Below are 22640 nucleotides of genomic sequence, written 5' to 3'. Positions count from 1 at the left end.
CAAGAGTATGTAATGTCTGGTTATGTAGGTTGTCGTTGCCATGGTCATAGTAGCTACTGATGATCAATGCTAAGATCTATTCAGTTGGAGTATATTGATTACTGTCACTCTTTTCATTTCTTTTTAATCAAAATCTAGTAGTAAATGGAATTTTATTTAATGACCTTAAGTGTATTTTATTTATTGTGGTGCCTGGCCTTCAGGAACGCATAGGTCTTTGACTCTCAGGTCAGCCTTTTAATTCTCAATATTTTGGCACTTCCCCTGGTACAGTAGTGCTCCCATGCTGTGCTAGTGTTTGAACCTGGACCTTGTGCATGGTGAGGCTCTTCCTGACTCAAGTATACTTTATTTTGAATTAAAAGCTCTTAGATCTTATTTTCATGAGATGGGGAGAGGAAGGGGATTGGGGGGGGGGGAGAGAGACTGAGACCAGAGAGCATTGCCCAGTTCTGGCTACATCTCTGTGCCAAAAATAAGAGTTTAATATTTTTGTCTTTTAGGGCTTCACTACTCCAGGATGACTTTTTTCAGATAGAGAAAAAGACAAAGAGTGAAAGAGCCCACAGCTTGAGTGAGCTATTTTGCTGACTGAGTTGAATATTTTAAACCATTTCTGCTAACTTTGCTAATTTGATTAAATACATAGGAAACTTCTAGACTTGGAAGTGATTGAATGGTTAATGTATGTTTCTGGTAAGCTTGCATGAAGTACTCCCCTCCATGGCTTCCTTCTCTACTGCCTTCATTCTTGCCCGGAAGTGATAGTTGAGAGCATGTTCTTTCCACCCCTGACTGTGTGCCTGTCCAGGCTCCTGGATATAGGCCATAATTGCTGCTTTGGGGTCTTCACTACAATTGAAGATCATAAGAATAAATGTGTCTAAGTTTTGGGGGAATTGTGAACTTAGTGTCTGGCAGATAGTAAACATTTTAGAGCTGCTAGAGCTATTTATTATTCCGTAGTGAAAACAAGGCATTCTGTTTTTACTTACTTACTGGTATCTTTTATTTCTAACTCTACCATGGTTTCCCTAAGCACAAAGACAATTTACTAGTAAACTGGCATTTTGTTGTTGTTGTTGTTAATTGTGTAAATTAGCAGTGTTGTATATTTTATGTACAGTATAATTACAGCTGTACTAAGCAGGTACATAGTTACACCAAGAAATTTCCAGAGGTTCTTTTTAACTTTAAGTTCTGGATTTATGTAAAACTCCCCAAACTTCCTAAAATTGAGAATCCTATCTAAGTCATGTCTTGCAAATTTGACTTTAAGAATTTCAGATTTGCTCAAAATTCTGCAGAATGAATGGCTGTGAAGTAAAAAAGATGAAGACAGATCTTCTGTGTGTTCAAGGAGCCATTTTATGAGAAAGATAAGACAAGTACAAAGCTACATGCACCAGAGTAATGGACTCTGGGGCAGTGGCAGTGGTGTGGGGAGGGTGGAATGTTCAATTTTATATCTTCCTTTTATTATTTATTTATAAAAAGGAAACGATGACAAAACTATAGGACAAGGGGGCTTCAGCTCCACACAGTTCCCAACGCCGGAACTCCTTTTTGTTGCCCTTGTTGTTTACCATCATCATTGTTGGATAGGGCAGAGAGAAATGGAGAGAGGAGGGGAAGACAGAGAGGAGGAGAGAAAGATAGACACCTGCAGACCTGCTTCACCGCCTGTGAAGCAACTCCCCTGCAGGTAGGGAGCCGGGGGGCTCGAACCAGGATCCTTAAGCCGGTCCTTGCGCTTCATGTCATGTGTGCTTTTAACCCGCTGTTCCACCACCTGACTCCCTAAAGGGACATTTCTAACAAAGCATACCATGACTTAAACCATTGAGTGGACTGTTACTTCAGTCTCAGTCTTGGTTTAAAAGATCCTAAAGGAGTGTGGTAGAAAGCAGACTAATCAACAATAGACAGGACTGTGGAGGCTCCTGTTTCTGAAGAGTTCACCCCTTCCCTTTCTACCTACTTAGGATCCAAAGTCCAACTTGTCCCCTTTTTGTCTTCATTGATACTGCAAGGAAACTGCTTTGCTAGGTGCTTTGATTTTTATTATGAATTTTTACTTTTAACCTCTATTTTTCTTTCTTGAGGACAAACCACTTTAAATTTCAGTTACCCGTGATGGTGCTAAGGTGCCAGCCTTGACCCAGTTGCTGTGTGAGGCTCCTTGGCTCAAGACAAGGCCCAACCCAGGAGTGGTCCTCACAGATAAGCACAATGATGCTGCATGGATATTCCAGATCTAGTAGCAGTTCCCTTGTTTTTCACTTCAGACATATTTTTATACCTATTGGGTTTTTAAAACTGTGTTCATGGCTGACCTTAGAATATTTAAAAATTATTTTTATGGGAGTCGGGCAGTAGTGCAGCGGGCTAAGCATATGTGGCGCAAAGCGCAAGGACCGGTGTAAGGATCCCGGTTCGAGACCCCAGCTCCCCACCTGCAGGGGGGTCACTTCATAAGTGGTGAAGCAGGTTTGCAGATGTCTTTCTCTCTCCCTCTCTGTCTTCCCCTCCTCTCTCCATTTCTCTCTGTCCTATCCAACAATGATGACATCAATAACTACAACAATAAAACAACAAGGGCAACAAAAGGGAATAAATAAATATAAAATATATTTTTGTAATTTGCAGCGTGTGAGTTTCCCCTCGCCTTTTGTATCCAAACTGAGAGGTACCCTGGCACTACTGTGTAGTGCAGGAGTTTGGGTCCGGGTGGTGTGTGTATACATTGCAAGGCATGTGCCCTACCTGTTGAACTATCTCTCTCTCCTAGTCTTAGCCTCTTGCCTGTTTTTTTTTTTTTTTTTTGAATTAACATTGCTATTCCTTTTGTCATCTAACCTGATAGACAAGGCTGGAGACTTTTAAGAGTGAAAAGTTAGAAAAGTGGTATCTGCCTTTAATGTTATGACTCGACTTCTTTTTATATTTTTATTTATTTTTAATCTTTATATGATTTATTATTAGATAGAGACAGAGAAATTGAGAGGGGAGGGGGAGGTAAAGAGGGAGAGAGACAACTGCAGTTCTGCTTCACCACTCATGAAATAGACTTCCTATTAGCGCAAAAGAAATAACATCCTTTCCCTATTCCTCTTTTGAAGGATTTATTTATGAAAGAGGGAAAGTGAGAGAGAGCGAGAGAGAGAACTCTAGAGTATCATTCTGATATATGATGCCAGGGATCAAACTTGGGGACCTTATGTTTAAGAGTCTACCTTGAGAGTCCATTGTGCCACTGTTCAGGCCTCTTTGCATAGTCTTTGTTTTATATATATCCATCCATCCACTTATCTGAGAGAGGAGAGAGAGGCAACAAAAGCATTATTCCAGCACATGTGATGCCAGGGCTTTATCCACTGCTCTACTTCATGGGTCATACCTTTCCCCTATTTTAATCCTGTTGCCAGTTGAGTCCTCATTGATCAAATCAATCCCTCCACAGAGGAGCTGGGTAGTGGCACATCTGGTTGAATGCACATATTACATTGGGCAAAGACCTGGGTTCAAGTCCCTGATCCCCACCTGCAGAGGGGAAAAAGCTTCAGGAGAGATGAAACTGTTTCAGGTGTCTTTCTTCATCTCTATCTTTTCACTCTCAGTTTCTCTGTCTCTATCCAAAGTAAATAAAATAATTCTAAAAAAAAACCCTCCACAGCCTAGACTCTGTAGACTTGGAACTTACTGAAACACTTTTTTTTTTCCCTAAAGCAAAGTTAAAATTACTTGCATGACTTTACTTTTTTAATTGTATATATATATTTGCAATTCATATATATTTTTTAAATTTTAGTGGGGAATGAGTTCAGGGCATGGTACATGTATGATGCTACTGAGTGAGTGACCTCTTAGCCTAATGTTTTTCCCTATAGGACTGAGAAGAAAGTTCAGTTGGATAGTTTGCTTGCTTTGTTGTAGGCACCACCCCAAGTTCGAGCCCAGTCCCTTCTGCTCTGAGTTCCCCTGCTTCAGTGCTACAGTGGCTTTCTCTTCCTCTTTTTTTCTGAAAAAGTCAACCTAGAGTGGTGAGAGAGAGAGAAACAAGAAAACAAGAAGAGAGCTCAACAGCATTCTGCCACTTAAGGTGCTACCATGTGGTGCTGAGCTTGCTTCCAGGGCCTTTTACATGGTAAAGCATGCACTCCACTGGAGAGGTTAAGCTCCCAGGACCCCTTATACACTGTCTTTAAGGGAGAGTTTTCCAGCTTTTGGAGATAAATTAAATGTTAAAATGTAAAAGGAATTATTAGAAAGCAGAATTTCAGCCTTCACTGTTCTAGTTTTAATTGATTCACTGTTACATCTCACCTTATTCCTAGAAAGGGTTTAATGTAATAGGTACTCACACAAAAAAACTTTTCCTTCACAACAAGCTTTGTGAAAGAATTACTATGACCACTGTCTTACTTTCCGGTCACTATTGCATCATGAGCTCTGATCCTTACCGACTAAACCTCTCAGCAGGCCCACCAGGTGTCTCTATTGCTACCTGGACACAGTTCTTTATTTCACCTTGCCTAGAAGGTTAAAATTGACTGCTCCTTTCTCTTTTTTAAAAAATATTTATTTAGTTATTTATTCCCCTTTGTTGCCCTTGTTGTCTATGAATGTTTTTCTAATTGTAGCAAATAAATGTTTATTGGGAAAACACACCTGTAATCTCTATCCAGAAAAAGTTTACTTGTTGAGATACAAATTTTCAAAAAAAGATTTATTTAGTTGTTAACATGAGAAAGAGGAGAGAAAGAACCAGAGTATCAGTCTGGTATATGCAATGCCAGGGCCACTGTACCGCCTTCCACACTCCTCATTAAAATATTTTGATGATATCTATCTTGTTCCTTTCCTCATATTTCTTTGGCCCAGTAGATTTCTCTGTCTTGAAGGCAACATCTTTTAAAACTAAACTTGCCTCTGCAAAAGGTGAGAAGCCATCCTTGACTCTCTCCCTCAGTTTGCACCGGTTAACACCCGTAGTTCTTCCCTCAGACCATTCTTCCTTCATTTAGATCCCTTAACTTGTCACCTCTACTATTATACCTTAGCTTGGACTTTGATGTCTCAACCACCATACTTTGCCAAAAGCAGTATCTTCTTTTAAACTTTCTAATGCCTTATATGTATTTTCAGGGTTTACCTTAGAAACATGAGGATTTTTTGGCCTGTTCTATACCCTCAACACTGAGCTTGATACATATGGACACCTCTCCTCCCTTTGTTCATTCATTCATTCCTTCTGCTCCACCCCCATGGACTCTTAATACCCTTACCTTGTTTCTGTCTTCCTAAGAGCAGCAGGTATTTCTTACTCATAGTCATGCCAGTCATATTCAACCTGCAGTGCTTGATAAATTCCCATAATAAATGGGTAGAAGGAAATGGGTGGCAGTTAGTATGGAAATATTTTGAAGGTATAATGTTAGTTTTATGTCAATGGTTGCCTCAGATTGCATGTTAAATGATATGGCTTGCCTTTATCTACCTGATACATTGTTTTTATTTCTATGATGGTTGCTTTGAACATGTTTCTAAAATGTAGGGTATGATAGATAGAGCATCTTAATTTGTTGACCAGAGACATTTCTAAGTATCCAAGGAATACTCATATACAGGTAAGTGTTATAGACCTGCATTTTAATTAATTAAAGAGAGCAGGGTTTTTATTATAGAGAACTTTTGAAACATAATTGTGAGGAGATTGGCAGCCATGGCAACTTGGCTGTAGCTTTGCACTCACTGTGCCTGTCTGTTTGCAGGGGCTGTTGGGGGTGGGAAGTGCCTCCATCTGGTGTGATCTGTTAGAAAGTTTTTACTTTATGTATTTTTTGCTGCAGAAACGTGGTGCCCCAGGTTTCTTCCTCATACTGTACCACTGAATTCAACCAAAACTCCACTTCCTGCAGTTTTTCTTTTGAAGGATTGCTGGCTTTCTACTTTGTGCCTCAGGGTCTTAAAGTCAGGGAATAGAAAGGAAGAGGTTAATATCCCAGTCAGCCTTTAGCCAGTGGGAGGCTTTAGCCCAGGCCCACACATTCTGGCTCCTTCAGGGGTTCCACCAAATGGCCCCTTGTCCTCCAGCTGTCATCCTGAATGTTTCAGATGACTTTATTGATGTTTCTCTTTCTGTCATGTACCTACCTTCACTTCTGTTCTCTGGGGTCATCTGTTGTTTTACTTCTGCTAAAATTCTTATGTCTCAGTTGGGCTGATTATGCAGGTTAATAAATGCAAACAAAGTTATGTAATTGCACTCATTTTTAAATGTCCCTGCCTATCAATAATGGTACTTAAAATAATGTGTGGGGGAGGAAGGTGAGGAGAACATATTGTGCAATGCAGCATGGCATGGCATACACATTGCTGAAGTTTTAATTTATTCAGACACTTTGTAATGAGATCATTATGTGAGAATTTATTGTTTTTTTTTTCTTTCTTAAACAACATCTACTTCTTTCATTTCACTTAGGATTTTGAAGGAATATTTAAAAGACCCAGAAAATGGCTGGTGAAATGGCTCAAATGGCAGACCACTGAATTTGAGTGCCCAAAGTTCCCAGTTGCCTTGTGTGTTGGAATGGTTCCCCCTGCCCACCCCAGCCCCCTGCCTCATGTGAAACTTTCTGTCATTATATGTTGGTTGTCAGAAAAGTCATGACATACTTTTTTATGCAAAAACATGTGATGACTTGATTTCAACAACCCAATAGTAAATAAAAAAACATTTTCTAGAAATCAAAAAATTAGGCACACAGTAGGATGTGCCTCTTTCAACTATTTGTTTATGTGTTCATCTTGTTCTTGAGGAATTTGCAGTGGCCCTTTTTGTAAGAGTAAATCATAGAATATGATGACAGAAAGCTAGTAGAACTGCTACAATGAGGAATAGAAAAGATCTTTACAGTGGCCTGGGAGGTGGCACAGTGATAAAGCTTTGGACTCTCAAGCATTGAGATCCAGAGTTTGATCCCCGACAGCACATGTGCTAGAGTGATGTCTGGTTCTTTCTCTCTTCTCCTATCTTTCTCATAAGTAAATAAATTTTTTTTGAAAAAGAAAAGATCTCTACAGATTTATAGGTTTGTGATATAAATGGCCACAAATCAGAAATAAAACAATCTAGTCCATCTATTTCAGGGATATTTTTCAAAAGATACTTTATGTGCCAGAGTTTTTCTATACATAGTTGGACTATTCTCATATTCTTTTTATTTTTTAAATTAAATTAAATTAAATTTAATTTAATTTTTACCAGCGCACTGATCATCTCTGGTTTATGGTGGTGCAGGGGATTGAACCTGGGACTTCGAAGCCTCAGGCATGACAGTCTGTTTGTATAACCATTATGCTATCTACCCCTGCCCCTTCTTTTTCTTTTTTTTTTCTTTCTTTCTTTTACCTGGGATTGAACTGTAAAAACTAAAATTTGGGGAGTCGGGCGGTAGCGCAGCGGGTTAAGCACATGGCAAAGTGCAAGGACCGGTGTAAGGATCCCAGTTCGAGCCCTGGCTCCCCACCTGCAGGGGAGTCGCTTTACAGGCGGTGAAGCAGGTCTGCAGGTGTCTCTCTTTCTCTCCCCCTCTCTGTCTTCCCCTCCTCTCTCCATTTCTCTCTGTCCTATCCAACGATGACAACAATAATAACTACAACATTAAAACAACAAGGGCAACAAAAGGGAATAAGTAAATTAAAAAAAAAAAAGGGAACTAAAATTTGAAATGAAAGGTGGACTTTTTTCTGGGTGATTCACTTTTGTTGCTGGTTTTTTTTTTTAATTTCAGCTAGAGCGACAGGGAGAGGGGACCAGGTGGTGTTGCACCTGATTGATCGCACATGTTACAGTGTGCAAGGACCTGACCGGGTGTTCAAGACCCCCAACCCCACCTGCAGGGGGGAAGCTTCATAACTGGTGAAGCAGTGCTTAAGTGTCTCTGCCTCTCTGTCTCCCCCTTCCTCTCAATTTCTGGCTCGCTCTCTCTCTCTTTTAAAGATTTTATTTATTTATGAGAAAGACAGGAGAGAGAGAAAGAAGGGTGTGTACTCTCTGGGTTGGAGAGAACTCGACTGGACTGCCTGGGCTGCTATTTACTCAGCGATGCAGGAGATAGATGACTCAGGAACCAAGCTCGTGGCAGGCTAGGCAATGTAATGTCATTATTGATCAGTGAGCAACGCTTTTAAAGACCCGGAAACGGCTAGGAAAGAAGTGGAGAAAGGCAAAAGGGTGCTGGGAAGGTAGAAACTTCCTTAGCAACTGTTGCAAGGGTTTTAACTGGTGGGATTAATGATACCCTGGAGGCAGGGAGAGTCTTGAAAGATAGATCAAAGGAATGCAATGGGTGGGGGGGGTCTTTCAGGCAAAACAATTATTATGTAGATAGGCCATAATATCAGGAATGCAGAGTGGAGCAGGGGAAGCTGGCTTAACAATTTTCCTACATCTGACTATCTGTTTTCTAAAATGACTTCTTGTCTCCCTCTGACCAAATTAATAGAACAGGGCACTATTTTTCTTAAGTGCTCCAAATTGTTTTTGAGAACTAACAAGGACTATGGACTCTGTATTTAAAATATTTACAGAAAAATGACAATTCAGAGCTTATGAATGTGTAGAAAATTCAAACAAAAAGAAATGAAAGTAATGCAAGAATAATACATAAGTAAACAGGTAAAAATTTATGGACATGTCAGTATTCAACTACCTGAGGAAAAAAGTCAAGAATGAATTAATAATGTCATTGTATTGTTTTGCAGCCATCTGAGTATGAGTTTTCTATTTTTTAAAATTTATTTTGGGGTAGAGTCAGAAAAATTGAGAGGGGTAGGGGAGATTAAGAGAGAGACAGAGAGACACCTGAAGCACTGATTCACTGCTCATGAATCTTCCACCCTGAAGGTGGGGACCAGGGGCTTGAAACTGCGACCTTGTGCATTATAATATGTGCACTCAACCAGGTGTGCTACCACCTGGCCTCTAAAAATGTTTTCTATAAATAAGGTCCATTTTTTTAAATCAGATGTGTTTTTTCTTTTCCTTTAGAACCTCTGTTATGCACCTAAAGCCATATTGGAAACTCCAGAAGAAGGTTCGACCTCTACAAATCAGCACGGAAACTGTGAGAACACCTTTGAGCCACCAAAAGGTTATGCATGATGAAAAATGCAAAGCTAGCTACATGAAGCCAGGTGTCTTTTCTGCATCCTCTCTCGGGAAAGCATCATCTCGAAAGCCTTTTGCAATCCTTCCTCCAAATGTTTTGTGCAGTATGAGTGGGAAGAGTCCAGTGGAGAGCAACCTGAATGTTAATGCCAAGAAGAATGCGCCATCTGCCACGATCCACCAGGGTGAAGAAGGGGAAGGGCCGCTTGATATCTGGGCCGTTGTGAAACCAGGAAATACCAAGGAGAAAATTGCATTCTTTGCAGCCCACCAGTGTAGTAATAGGATAGGATCTATGAAAATAAAAAGCTCCTGGGATATTGATGGAAGAGCTACCAAAAGAAGGAAAAAATCAGGGGATCTTAAAAAAGCGAAGATACAGTTAGAAAGGATGAGGGAAGTCAACAGCAGGTGCTACCAGTCTGAGCCTTTTGCATGTGGTATCGAGCACTGTTCTGTACATTATGTGAGTGACAGTGGGGATGGTGTTTATGCCGGGAGGCCTCTGTCTGTCATACAGATGGTTGCTTTCCTTGAGCAAAGAGCCAGTGCTCTTCTCGCTAGTTGTACAAAAAACTGTAGTAGCTCACCTGCTGTGGTAAGATTTTCAGGGCAATCCAGAGCTTCTGAATCCTTCTCTGCCCCAGGAGCTGGTGATGAACCCATAGAGAGGGGTAATCCTGAGCCTGGTGAGCCACAGAGTGAGCCAGTCCGTGTCCTTGACATGGTAGCCAGGCTTGAGTCTGAATGTCTGAAGCGCCAGAGCCAGCGCGAGCCTGGAAGCCTCTCAAGGAACAACAGCTTCCGTAGGAATGTGGGCCGGGTGCTGCTTGCAAGTGGCATCCAGGCCAATGAAGGCAAAGCAAACAAAGACACTTTGGAGGCTCCTGACTCTCAGGTGAATCCTGTGGGGCCTGTATCTGTAGACTGTGACCCCTCTAGAGCTGACTATTGTTCCCCTAAGGGGGGCCAGGCCTGGGACAGTGCACCTCAGGGCTGTCCACTGCCAGCAAATGTGAGTTTCCATCCGGACAGTGCAGAGTTAGAACCAGATCAGCAAAGTGCTGTGAAAAACAGTGAGAGATACGATGTGGAAATGACGGAGGAACTTACTGGGTCAGCTTTTCCTTCTTGCCCTTGTCCCCAAGCCATTGAGTTGCCCGCAGATGCTGTTGAATGTATGAGTAGAGAGCTTACGCCACATACTAGCCAAAATCCTGATCAAAGAAGAAAAGAATCTTTGTGCATTAGTATCACTGTGTCCAAGGTAGAGAAAGACCCGCCTTCCAGTTTAAAGACCTATGAAGACCCGCTTCCAGGGATGTTGTTCTTTCTGCCACCTAGTCGGCACCAGTCAGACTGTTTGCAGTTGAATGAAAGCGCAACAAAAGAGTCTTCCAAAGCCAGCCAACTTGAAGATGTTGCTGAGGGTGACAGTGCATCTGAGGGAAAAAGCCTTTCAGCTGATTCATTTGGCGCTCTGGCCTCACCTGCGGAAAATGCACTGCCACTGCTTGAGGCAGCCAGTTGGAAGAAGCAGGTGTCTCATGACTTTTTGGAGACCAGGTTTAAAATCCAGCAACTTTTGGAGCCTCAGCAGTACATGGCTTTTCTGCCCCATCACATTATGGTGAAAATCTTCAGGTTACTTCCCACCAAGAGTTTAGTGGCTCTTAAATGTACCTGCTGCTATTTCAAGTTTATCATTGAATACTACAACATCAGGCCAGCAGATTCTCGCTGGGTCCGAGATCCACGCTACAGAGAGGATCCTTGCAAGCAGTGCAAGAAAAAATATGTGAAAGGGGATGTGTCACTGTGCCGGTGGCACCCGAAACCCTACTGCCAGGCACTCCCCTATGGGCCGGGGTACTGGATGTGCTGCCACAGGTCCCAGAAGGGCTTCCCTGGCTGTAAGCTGGGGCTGCATGACAATCACTGGGTCCCTGCTTGCCACAGCTTTAATCGGGCGATCCACAAGAAAGCAAAAGGGACTGAAACTGAAGAGGAATACTAAAGTCTGTGTGAGAGATGACAAAGGGACAATCTCTTAAACTGCATAACGCCCCCAGCTGTGCTGTCCAAGCAAGTTTTGCCTCTCAGAGCCATCACTGTAGGAGAAATCTGTGCTTATTTCATCAGGACTGCCTTTGCTCAGGCATTTTTTTTTAACTCTTAATTTATCAGTTGTACAAGAAAATTGGTCTCGTTGTTTTATAGTGGCATCACACATTTGATCCAGGGTGAGATTATTACACAGTTTGATTTACTTGGCTGTGAGTGCCTGTTTTCCCAGATCCAATTCATCTTCAAAGGATGAAGACTTGCACTTTCAAGGACATTCAGAAGAATTCATGGCAGACTATACAGACATCCCCACCACCACCCCCCAAAAAGGTTCCAGAAATGTTTTGAGTACTGGTACCATATTTGACATAAGTGAATAGTGTCCTATGGGGGAAAAAAAAAATCACAGTCTTGGATGAAAAGTATGCTAACAAAGGAAAAGTCAGGCACCTTCCCTTAGACCTTGTATGTTTGATCCTGTGAGATTGATGTTTGTGGTTGGAGATGGATTTCATGCCCTGTGGTGTTTACAGTGTATATAGTGGTGTGTTTTCATAGGGCTATGGAAAGTGCACATTAAACCTGAGCGCCTTTACCTTAGATGAGTGCTTTTTGCCCCTGTGTAAATAACACTATTAAATTCCAGTTATACATATTGGATAGCTGACCGAATATAATCACCACAATGCAGCTTGGATAGTGTTGCGGCTACAGTTGTGTGAATTTGGGGTTGTTGTTTTGTTTTGCTTTTTTTGTTATTGTCCTGTCTCAAATTTGTACATCCTGTATAAATATGAATGTTTCCAAATAAACTATGAATGTTTTCCTGTATAATATATGAATGTTTCTGAGAAGAAACTCTAAATAGTTATGAAGTTAACCTGTTGAAAGGATACCAAATAATGGTTTAACTGGACAAACTTAAAAATTAGCATAGAGAGCAATCCTTTGTTATATTTTAGTGATATATCAAGAATGAGAGAATAATTATATAGTCAGATTATAACATTCTTGTCTACTTTATTCTTCCTTATGTCTGGTTACAATTTTTTTTATTTCAATAAAAATATGCATCTTAAATGGAACCTGAATTTTGCAGGGTTTTTTTTTTTGAGGTAATAGTAAAATATTATGAATTGAATTGTAAAGTTTTTTTTATTATTATTTGGGGGGGAGGAGAAGACTAAAATCCACCTTGTCTGCTTCTGTCTTTATCCCTAGACAAAAACTGCTCCTCCTTGGAAATAGGATGCCAAAAAGTGATGAAAATAGTATCTCTTGATGTTTTAAGATTCTCGTCTCGGCCAAGCACACACTAGTGGTGCCTCTGCCATCCCTGGCTGGAGCCCGTGGGCTCACTGATTTGTCTATGACACAGCAGCAGGGAGAACTTGAGAATGGCTTTTCTTTTTTTTTTAAATATATATTTTTAATTATCTTTATCCATTTATTGGACAGACATAGCCAGAAATCAAGAGGGAAGGGTGTGAGAGAGAGAGGGAGATAAGAGAGACATCGCAGCACTGCTTCACTACTTGTGAAGCTTTCCCCGCAGGTGGAGACCAGGGGCCTTGAACTTGGGTCCTTGCACATTGTAATGTGCACTCAACCAAGTGTGCCACCACCCAGCCCCTAAATATTTTTTATTAGTGATTTAATATTAATTAAAAAATTATAAGATAATAGGGGTATAATTTCATACAGCTCCCACCACCAGAGTTTTGTGTCCCACCCCCTCCATTGGAAACTGCAGTAGTTCTCTCAAGGTCACAGATGTGGGAGAACAGCTTTTCTTCTGTGTCAGTGAGTGTCCTCACTTCTTCCCACTTCTCTCCCCAAAGGGTATGTTGGAAAATGCTTTTCTTTCTTTTTTTTTTTCCTCCTCCAGGGTTATTGCTGGGCTCGGTGCCTGCACCATGAATCCACCGCTCCTGGAGGCCTTTTTTTTTTCCCCCCCCTTTTGTTGCCCTTGTTGTAGCTTCGTTGTGGTTATTATTATTGCCCTTGTTGACACAATTCGTTGTTGGATAGGACAGAGAGAAATGGAGAGAGGAGGGGAAGACAGAGAGGTGGGAGAGAAAGAGAGACACCTGCAGACCTGCTTCACCGCCTGTGAAGCGACTCCGCTGCAGGTGGGGAGCCGGGGGCTCAAACCGGGATTCTTACGCAGGTTCCTGCGCTTTGCGCCACATGTGCTTAACCCACTGCACCACCGCCCGACCCCCGGAAAATGCTTTTCAACCCCAGTCCCCATGGCTGAAGTTTCCAAAGCTTGTCTTCCTCCCCTGTGTACATTTTTAATAGATTTGTTATGCTTCCTGATTTAGGGTGTCGGGGATACATACAAACAGCTTGGCGTGTGGAACACTCCCAGTCAGTGTGAACAGCCATTGTTTTTCTGTCAGCCCTACAGCTGTCCAGGGTGGACACAGGGTAAAACAACTCTGCTGGTTGGTTTTCTCAAGTCAGTCATTCTGGGTTTGGTTATCAGAATACCAAGCTCTGACTGTTAGCTGTGCTGGATTGGAATGACTCCACCCATCTTGGCATGCAGTTAGTGGGCTCTCAGAAATCACCTGTAAAACTGTAACAGGACCCACCACAGAGCTGCTGGGTAAAAGAAAGGATTTTAGCAACAGAGAACAGCTTCTAGCTGGACTTTATTTCTAAACAAATGGGTTTTCCTCTTAAGAGAAAGTGTGCTTCAGTGCCCCCTAGTGCCAAGATGGGGAAACCAGCCCACTTAACTTCTGTAGTTAACTACTTTTTCTGCATTGCATTCAAACAATCACATGATTTAATCATATAACTTAATTTTTTTTGGGGGGGTGTCATTCCAGGGTGTCAGTACTCCAAGTCTGTATTTTTAGATACAGACAGAGGGAGAGAGGGAAAGACACCATAGCCCTAACGGAAGCTTTCACCAGCATGTTGAAGACAAGGCTCGAACCTGGGTCATGTGCATACCAGAGCAAGTGCAGTTTAGGTGAGCTATGATGAACATTTTCTCTTAAAGCAAATCAGTATGGCTCTGGCATTGAAATCATCATCTGAAAAGATAGTTCAAAGAGGGGCTGGGTGGTGGCACACCTGGTTGAGTGCACCTGTTACAATGCACAAGGACCCAGGTTCAAGCCTCTGGTCCCTACCTATCCCCACCTGCAGGGGAGAATTTTGCACATGGTGAAGCAGTGTTGTAGATGTCTCTGTCTCTGTCCTCTATCACCCCCTTTCCTCTTTATATCTGGCTTTCCTCTTGATATCTGTTTCTAATAAATAGATATATATAAAAAAGATAGTTCAAGTTCCTCCTGTCTAAACGCATTGATAGCTCTACTCTGGAGGCATTTCTCCTGTGCCCCTCACCCTGCCCTACCCATCTTGCTTGGGTGCTTTTCACTGCTGCCACATTCCCTAGCCCCTTAATTTGTTTTCATTTTTCAATTTTATTTATTACTGGATAGAAAAAAAGAAAGGGGAGGGAGAGATAGACACCTGCAACTTGATCACTCATGAAGCGTCCCCCCTGCAGATGGGGAACAGAGGCTTGATTCTGGGTCTTTGTGCACTGTAATGTGTGGGCTTAACCAGGTTTGCCACCACCTGCCCCCCTCCTTTTAAAAAAAATATTTTTTAAGATCACTCTGACACATGTAGTGCTAGGGATCAAACTTGGAATTTCATGCTTGAAAGTCCTTTGCCTCTTAATTGGATAGGACAGAGAAATTGAGAGGGGAGAGGAAGAGAGTCACTTGCAGGCCTACTTCACCACTTGTGAAGTGTCCTCTCTGCTGGTGGGGAGTGGGGGCTCGTTAACCTGGTGCACCGCCACCTGGCCCCCTGATTTTAAACTTTTTAATGAAAGAACCAGATCACTGTTCAGCTCTGGCCTGCAGTGGCACACAGATAGAACCTGGGTTCTCTGAGGCTTCAGGTATGCAAGTTCTGTGTTCTAATGCTGAGCTGTATCCACAGCCCCCCTGCCCCACAATTTATATTTGGCTTTCACTCCCCCACTCTAGGTTCAGAAAGAGCTCAGTGCCTCACACAGTGCATGTGCCACGTTTCTGTGCTTCCCTGATACATAGCAATGTGAGGGAGGCAGGCCATATTCTGAGTCATCCAGTGATTCCTCACCTAGTATGAGAAACCAGAGGGGGAGAGGGCAGAAGGATATAGGAGAATCTTTTCCCCTGACCAGAGCCATTCCATGACAGTATTCTTGGTTAGAGACTGCCCCCATGCTAGCCCTAGTTTTGCTGGGTTGAAGTCACTTGTCTGATGTGGGCTCAGTAAGCTTCTTTGGGTTGACTGTAGGAGGCAGTGGGTGATGCTTGAGCACAGTTGTAGGAATTCCTTTCCAGACCTCTGCCCAGCTACCTCTTCTAACTTAGACTTGCTAGATGCTCCCTGTGAAGCCCTTTGGACTGGCCTTGGCGCTGTCTTTATGATGACTACATCCCCAAGACACTTTCCATGGCTAATTATCTTCATCTCTTCTTCATTCTACCAGCAAACTGACTATCCATCCTCTGCATCTTACATATTGCCTTGAAGGTAAATCGAAGCCAGTCTGCACCATGGTCTTCCTTGCTGTACCCTGCATCAATAGTTAAGGGGTGACTAGCTTGTCAAGTGCTAGTTCAATAACATCCTTTAATCAGCACAGCTCCTGGTACTTGGGAAAGCTGATAGTTTCTGTTCCTGTTTTCCCTTTGGATTCAAATAAGCAAGTGTTGCACTCTGAGCTGGTGAAAGTACCTTTGTGGGACCTGTGTAGTCTTTTCAATTGATGTATGCTGTTCTTAAATTTGTGGCTGTAGTTGCTGTTTGCACAGCCTCATGGGAAGAGCAAACATCATTGTGGTTACATACCCTTGGGTGACTTCCAGCGTAATTATGCTTAACTTGTTTAAGCAAAACCGTAGTTAAGCAGTGCCCCATTGTAGGTGGTGTATTTGACCTTGGTGTTGTTTTAGAGGAGCAGAGTGGCCTGAGTGGAAAGCTAGGAAAAAGCTGGGAGCAGAGGGAAGAGGGAAATAGGAAAAGACACCTACAACACTACACTGCTCATGAAACATTCCCCAGGGACTAGCATCAGGGTTCTTGTGCATGTGTGCCTCACCAGGTGTGCCACAACTTGGCCCCCAGTTTGTTTGTTTTTTCAGGGGAGGGGTTGTGGCTTTGCCTCAGATTTTTAAAAATTAAGGTGAGCTACAAGAAAAGTTTTTAAAATTTTTTGCTAAATGTTTCTCCTTGGGATGATGGAACAATGATTAGGTTCTAAAGTTAGCATTTAGTGGGGAATAGGAAGGGGTTGGGAGGTTGTACACCTGGTTAAACACACAATATGAAGTGCAAGGATCCAGGTTCAAGCCCTGACTCCTCATCTGTCAGGGGTGGGGCTGTGGGGGGGTAGGAACACTTAGTAAGTGGTGAAACAGGTCTGCAGGTGTTACCTTTTTCTCTCCCTCTCTGTCTCCTCCTCCTCTCTGTTTCTCTCTGTCTTGTCCAATAAAATGGAAAAAGTGGCCACCAAAAACAGTGGATGCATAGTGCTGGCACCAAGTCCCAGTGATAACCCTAGAGGGGGGAAAAATGCACATAGAAGGGAGGAGTAACATGTAGCTGAAATGACTGTTAGAAATCTTTGTGTGTCCATTACTCAGAGAATGATACATAGTTAGCGCCCTCTCTCTCTCTCTCCCTCTCTCTCTCTCTCTCTCTCTCTCTCTCTCTCACACACACACACACACACTGTACAGTGGTGGGAAATGACATCTATAAGATGAAGTGTTTTCTATGACTCGTGTGTGTTTGGAGAAACAGAGACCAGGGGCTCTAACTGGGGCAGAACCACCGGTATAATTTTACATCCCTGTAACTTGGCCCCACCACAACAGAAAACCAAAGAGTAGCTTTAGGAGCTGGTATTGAAGTCTTGGATGTTTATGAAGAAGTATCAAGGGATTGATGCACTTGTTCAAAACCAATCAGAAGGTAAATAAAATCAGTAAATCTTAACGTGAGGTTGCATTTAATCATCCTCTACCCACTGTGAGTTTAAGGGCTCCATTGGCAAAACTCAGTGTGGGGAGAATAGGGCATAGGGAGGGTGGGGGGTGGAGCCAGGCCTGGGATGGGCTGGTTTTCTAGAACTGTGCTTCCTCACCATGTCTCTGAGTGCCACTGAGCATGACTTTGTTACAGGGTGTGTAGCCTGTCACGAACAACCTAGCCCTGGTATTGTACTTGCTCCAGCACCAAGTTGAACCTCTCACATGAACTTTGCCTTTTCTGTAACCAGTAGTCTTGGCTTCAGCCTCCCTCAACCCACTTCCAGTGTGTGCTCTTCAGAAACTCTATTGCACAAGGTTTTAACAGGAAACTGCTGGCACACCCAGAAGAAGCACATTCAAGGATTTATTTTAAGGGTGTAGCTAGTGGGAAATTCCAATATCTTTGTGGTCCAGAGCAAGAGTACAAATAGGACTCTTCTGCAGCTCTGCCCTCATCCTTCCCAAAATAGCTTTTTCATACCAGTCACATGTTGAAGTAATATTTATTTCATCTCTGTCAGACTCGTGTGCATAGTCCATTGTAACTGCCTTCCCTTTATCTCTTGTGCTACTTTATCTTTGGTTGCCTTCCTAAACTGACCTACCCAAATGAACCATAAAGTAGGAATAAATTCTGGTATTTCCACCATTTATGAATAATATAACCATGTTTATTCTGTGTGTGTAAATCAGAGATTTTGACTAGTTTACATGAATTCTTACTTTCCCCCCCTAAAATCCTAAAAGAAAACCTATCTCCATGACTACAACCTCATAGCTAAATATCACATATGCAGGAAGCTGACATAATCTAAAAGTGACCTTTTTAAAGATTTGTCTACTTTTTAAAAATATTTATAAAAAGGAAACATTGACAAAAACCATAGGATAAGAGGGGTACAACTTCATACAATTCCCACCACCAGAACTCTGTATCCCATCCCCTCCCTGATAGCTTTCCTATTCTTTGTCCCTTTAGGGGTATGGGCCCAAGGTCATTATGGGGTGCAGAAGGTGGAAAGTCTAGCTTCTGTAATTGCTTCCCTGGTGAACATGGGCATTGGCAGGTCGATCCATACCCCAGCCTGTCTTTCCCTAGTGGGGCATAGCTCTGGGGAAGTGGGGCTCCAGGACACATTGGTGGGGCCCAGGGAAGTCCGGTTGGCATCCTGTTAGCATTTGGAACCTGGTGGCTGAAAAGAGAGTTAACATATAGAACCAAATTGTTGACTAATTATGAACCTAAAAGCTGGAATAGTTCAGATGATGAGTTGGGGGGTGGTCTCCATTTTGTAGATAGTTAATAGTCCTATTTTAGTTATATTCCAAAGAGCCCATAACTATACTAGTGGTTTTTTTTTTTTTTTCTGAGCCTGACATCTGATATGTAGGTGGGTCCAAGTTACTGCCTGGGGAGATGATGTCATGGCTGCAGCTGCAAGAAAAGACCAGAAAGCTGGATCAGGAAAGAGAGTAGCTCCCAAATATGGGAAAGGTGTATAAATATTGTTGGCTGTAAACCCCATCGATTTGATGTGATCTGGGGTCCATACTCAGCTTAGGAGCCTATGTGACCTCAGCATCCCTGCAGATCTGAGCTCACATTCTGTGGTTATGAGTAGGAACATTCCAAGCTGCCCCAATATCAGGACCCATCTTAGGTGTAGCATAGAGTGTCCACCCTTTGGAGGATGGAACATTCTCTACCATTGTTGAACCAAGTTGAGGGCAAGGTCCTATGGGGGCCTACAAAGGGGTCTATTGTGTTGTTCCTGATAGGGATGACCAGTAACAATGGAGAGAGGGATTTATTCGAGATCCAGGCCCATCATGACTGTTTGCGAATCTCAGGACTCTCCGACTAGGGCCACTGCTGATGGAGTGGCGTCTGTCTACTTTTGAGAGAGAACAAGAGAGACTTTAGAGTGCTGCACTTTCTTCCTTACTTACTTTCTTGCTTTCTTTCTCTTTTTTTTGTTTAAGATTTACTTATTAGTGTGAGATTGGGAAGAGGGGAAGAGAGCACATTCACTTGGGCATGTGAGATGCTGAGGATTTTTTGGATCTCAAAATTTTTAAATCAGTTTTTATTTAATTTTTTACACAAGAAAAGAGATTTATTGAGAAAATGTACCAGTTTTATATATTTTATACAAATATATTCAAATTTTTAAAGAGGTATACAAATTTCGCAAGGTATTCTCCATAATGCATAAAGATCTATTTAAAACAATTTTATCAAATTCAATGTATGCATTTTTTTCTGAAGGTGTATTTGCTCATACATTATTTTTATGTAGAGCAAAGTCATGTGCCTTAGGGATGTTGCCTAAAAATATACTTACTAATTTATGTATTTAAAATTGAGGTAAATTGTCAATGCCTAGTCATTACTCCTTGTCTATTTGGTTGCCTTAACTTTCCCTAAAAGTGTTAGAAAAAAATGCATTTATTGTAAAAGAATAATTTACATTTATTGTAAAACAGTAATTTTTATATTAGCATTTTATTTGAGCAAACACTATAATAGACTGCAAAATGTACATGAAAATTGTGAGATTTGTGGCAGGTTAGCATTGCGGGTGTTTTTTCCCGGGCACGTGCTCTCTGGGTGAAATGCAGAGGGCTTAGGGGGTCAGGATCAGGGCAGGCTTTGCTTTCTCTAGAAAGCATGTATGGTGCTGGGTAAGCAGAATGACCTGTTCCCTTAATTCTTGGATTGCAGCCTCAAGGTTCCTTAGCCTTTTGGGAGGGGACCCTGCATATCTCCTGAAAGCTGCAACCATGGTCAAGAGGATCCAAGGTGCCGCCCAGAGCAAACTGTCCCAGAGATTAAAAAAAAACAAAAAACCTGTCTCATGAAAAAAGAGTAGAGGGTTTGGGAAACCTCTTCATAAGGAGGAAGGTCGCCCATGGCAGAGGGGGTCTCAGAAAAATAAGAAGAGGGAGAAAAGGAACTGCAGTGCCTTCGTTAAACACAAGGCTGCAGAGAGCCAAGCAGTGTATACTTATCTGGGAGCTGGGTGGGTTAGGTCCCAGGGTGGTGCACCAAAATGCCGGGCTAGCTTCACCGTAGAGATGAGGAACTCATGGTGGCGTGGTAATACAATTCTTTATTGATGCGGACACTCCAGAGTTGGGTATGGGCACAGTGGGTTTAGGCCACGTGGAGCTAGCAAAATGGCCGCCTCCCACTATGTATGCCAGCCCTTCAGCTCAATTTTTCTTTTCTTTAAAATGACAGAAAACTTAAAAATCACACACAGGGGCTACATTGTTTTCATTGACAGCAGTATTCTAAATGAGTGGGGTTTTAATATTGTTGCACATATGAATTACAAAGATTCTGCTTAAGAATTTGAGATGCCTGTCTAGCAAGTTCTTGAGTAACGCTGATACTGCAGATCTGAGGATCACACCCTGCAAGGCACCAGAGAAATCTAGGAGCCAAAAGGCACTATGTTATCACAGGCCATTGTACTAGCTCTCCAGCAAGGATTTTTCTCAGAAGCCATGAAGGGACTAGCAGAACCCCCATTTTAAGGCCATGTCAAGGTCCCAGAAACAGAAAACACTGAGTGTTAGAGTGACCCTCCCAACTTGTAAGGCATGTACTGTTAAATTTGCTGACACTGAACATGTGCTCTACTTCTATGCTTAATTTGTTAATTGACCTCAGGAGTGTGCCTACCCCATCTATTCCAAACTACTGGGCACTTAGCCAGATCAAGAGTCAGATACTTGCTTATGCTCCAGAAACATCTTTCCAAAGTGGTTTTTAAGTAAATAAATTGACATAAGAGGAGAGTGTCTTCCTCATAAAGTAAATGCTACAAGGCTGCACCTAAATGGGGAGATAACAAACAACCTGATTTGATGCGGAGGTATTAATGTTTCAGTTGGGTCGCCCTTAATGACTAAAGATCTTCTTGGTTTTTTATTTATTGTTGCTGTAGTTATTGTTATTAATGTCGTTGTTAGGACAGAGAGAAATGGAGAGAGGAGGGGAAGACGGGGGGGGGGGGAGTGGTTCTTGCTTTTCACACCACGTGTGCTTAACCCTTTTCGCTACTGCAAACTCCCCGTTTTTTTTTAAGGTTTATTGAAATTGAGGGGAAGGGGAGACAGGAGACAAAGACACCTTCAGTCCTGCTTCACCACTTGTGAAGTGTCTCCCCTGCAGCTGGGGACTGGGGGCTTGAACCTAAGTTTTTGCATACGATAACGTGCATTCAATCAAGTGCACCACTACCTGGCCTTGTAACCCATTTGAGATCACAGTGTTGAAGCGTCCATTAATGTAGTGGGGCCAGGCTCGAACCTGGGCTGTGCATGTGGCAAAGTAGCGCACCATCCAAGTGAGCTATTTTGTCACCCTTGGCCCATTTTTCACTACTTACCACTGTTAACTAAATATTTTCCTGCCAATTTCTCACTTATCATAAAGATTTATTTATCAATGAAAAAGGGGAGAGATGTTCTGGCATATGTAGTGTATCAAACTTGGGACAAGCTTGTGGGTGCAATGCTTTATCCACTGTGCCACCCCCAAAGCTGTCAATTTCTCATTTTTTCTTAAAGGAGCCATTTAAAGCTCTCAAATTCTCTTCCCATTTGCCACCCCCCCACCTCCAGTTACACCTTATTTCTCCCTACTAAAAGCACCACAGTCACTGGAGTCTATTTTGCTAACTTACCATCCCTTTTCTTCCTGATCATCCTACAGACAGGTATACTCTACTTCATCTGCGTGACTCTTAAGTGGATTGTGAACCTGTTTTTCAGGTGATTTTTCTCACCAGATCCTCGGAATAGGTGCTGCTGGCCTTTTCTTCTTAAATTTCCAGAGGTTCAGGTTGCTGTCCAAAAGCCCAGTTACATATTTTCCGGTACATTTGTTGAAATAACTGTCAGCTGATTCTCCCAACCATTAAAAAGAGACAAAATCATTCTTGCCATCTAACTTGATTCCTGTAGGAACTATGATGCATCTGTGGGGTTGGGAATCTCCATCATCATTTCTGACCAGAGATCGATTCTGGGTGCTGGGGAATCAAGCCTGGGACCGCTCACATACAAGACCTGTGCACTGTAGCTGGCATCTCCCCACCCAGAAGCATGTGAAACTGTTAGGCTGAAGCTGGTAACACAAGCACATGCCCTTTTTGGGAACCTTTCCATTTCCTCCTGCTGTTGGCCTTTTATTCCACAAGCAGCAGGATGACAGGGCAACAAGTGGTATTTCTCCAGGGTGGCCTGGCTCTTCTACAGTAGTCACTATCCCCCCACCCCCCAAAAATTCTGAAGAGAGAAGGGGATGGAGACAAGAGAAGGAAAGA

At 42.4% G+C, this 22640-nt stretch overlaps 1 protein-coding gene across 2 annotated transcripts in view; it reads left to right on the top strand.

The window, feature by feature from the left end:
• FBXO34 (F-box protein 34) overlaps positions 1-12352 on the top strand; it is an 81643-nt gene extending 69291 nt beyond the window's left edge. For both annotated transcript variants that reach the window (XM_007527380.3, XM_060174931.1), the window contains exon 2: positions 9056-12352. In XM_007527380.3, the coding sequence (XP_007527442.1) occupies positions 9066-11192 (2127 nt within the window). In that variant the 5' untranslated portion in view covers positions 9056-9065 and the 3' untranslated portion in view covers positions 11193-12352. The remainder of the gene's footprint in view (positions 1-9055) is intronic.
• Positions 12353-22640: the final 10288 nt, after the last annotated feature.

Source organism: Erinaceus europaeus, chromosome 16, assembly GCF_950295315.1.
Source record: "Erinaceus europaeus chromosome 16, mEriEur2.1, whole genome shotgun sequence".
NCBI classification, from domain to species: domain Eukaryota; kingdom Metazoa; phylum Chordata; class Mammalia; order Eulipotyphla; family Erinaceidae; genus Erinaceus; species Erinaceus europaeus.
The sequence above is the reverse complement of the archived record's forward strand: the minus strand, read 5'-3'. Positions and strand labels throughout refer to the sequence as shown.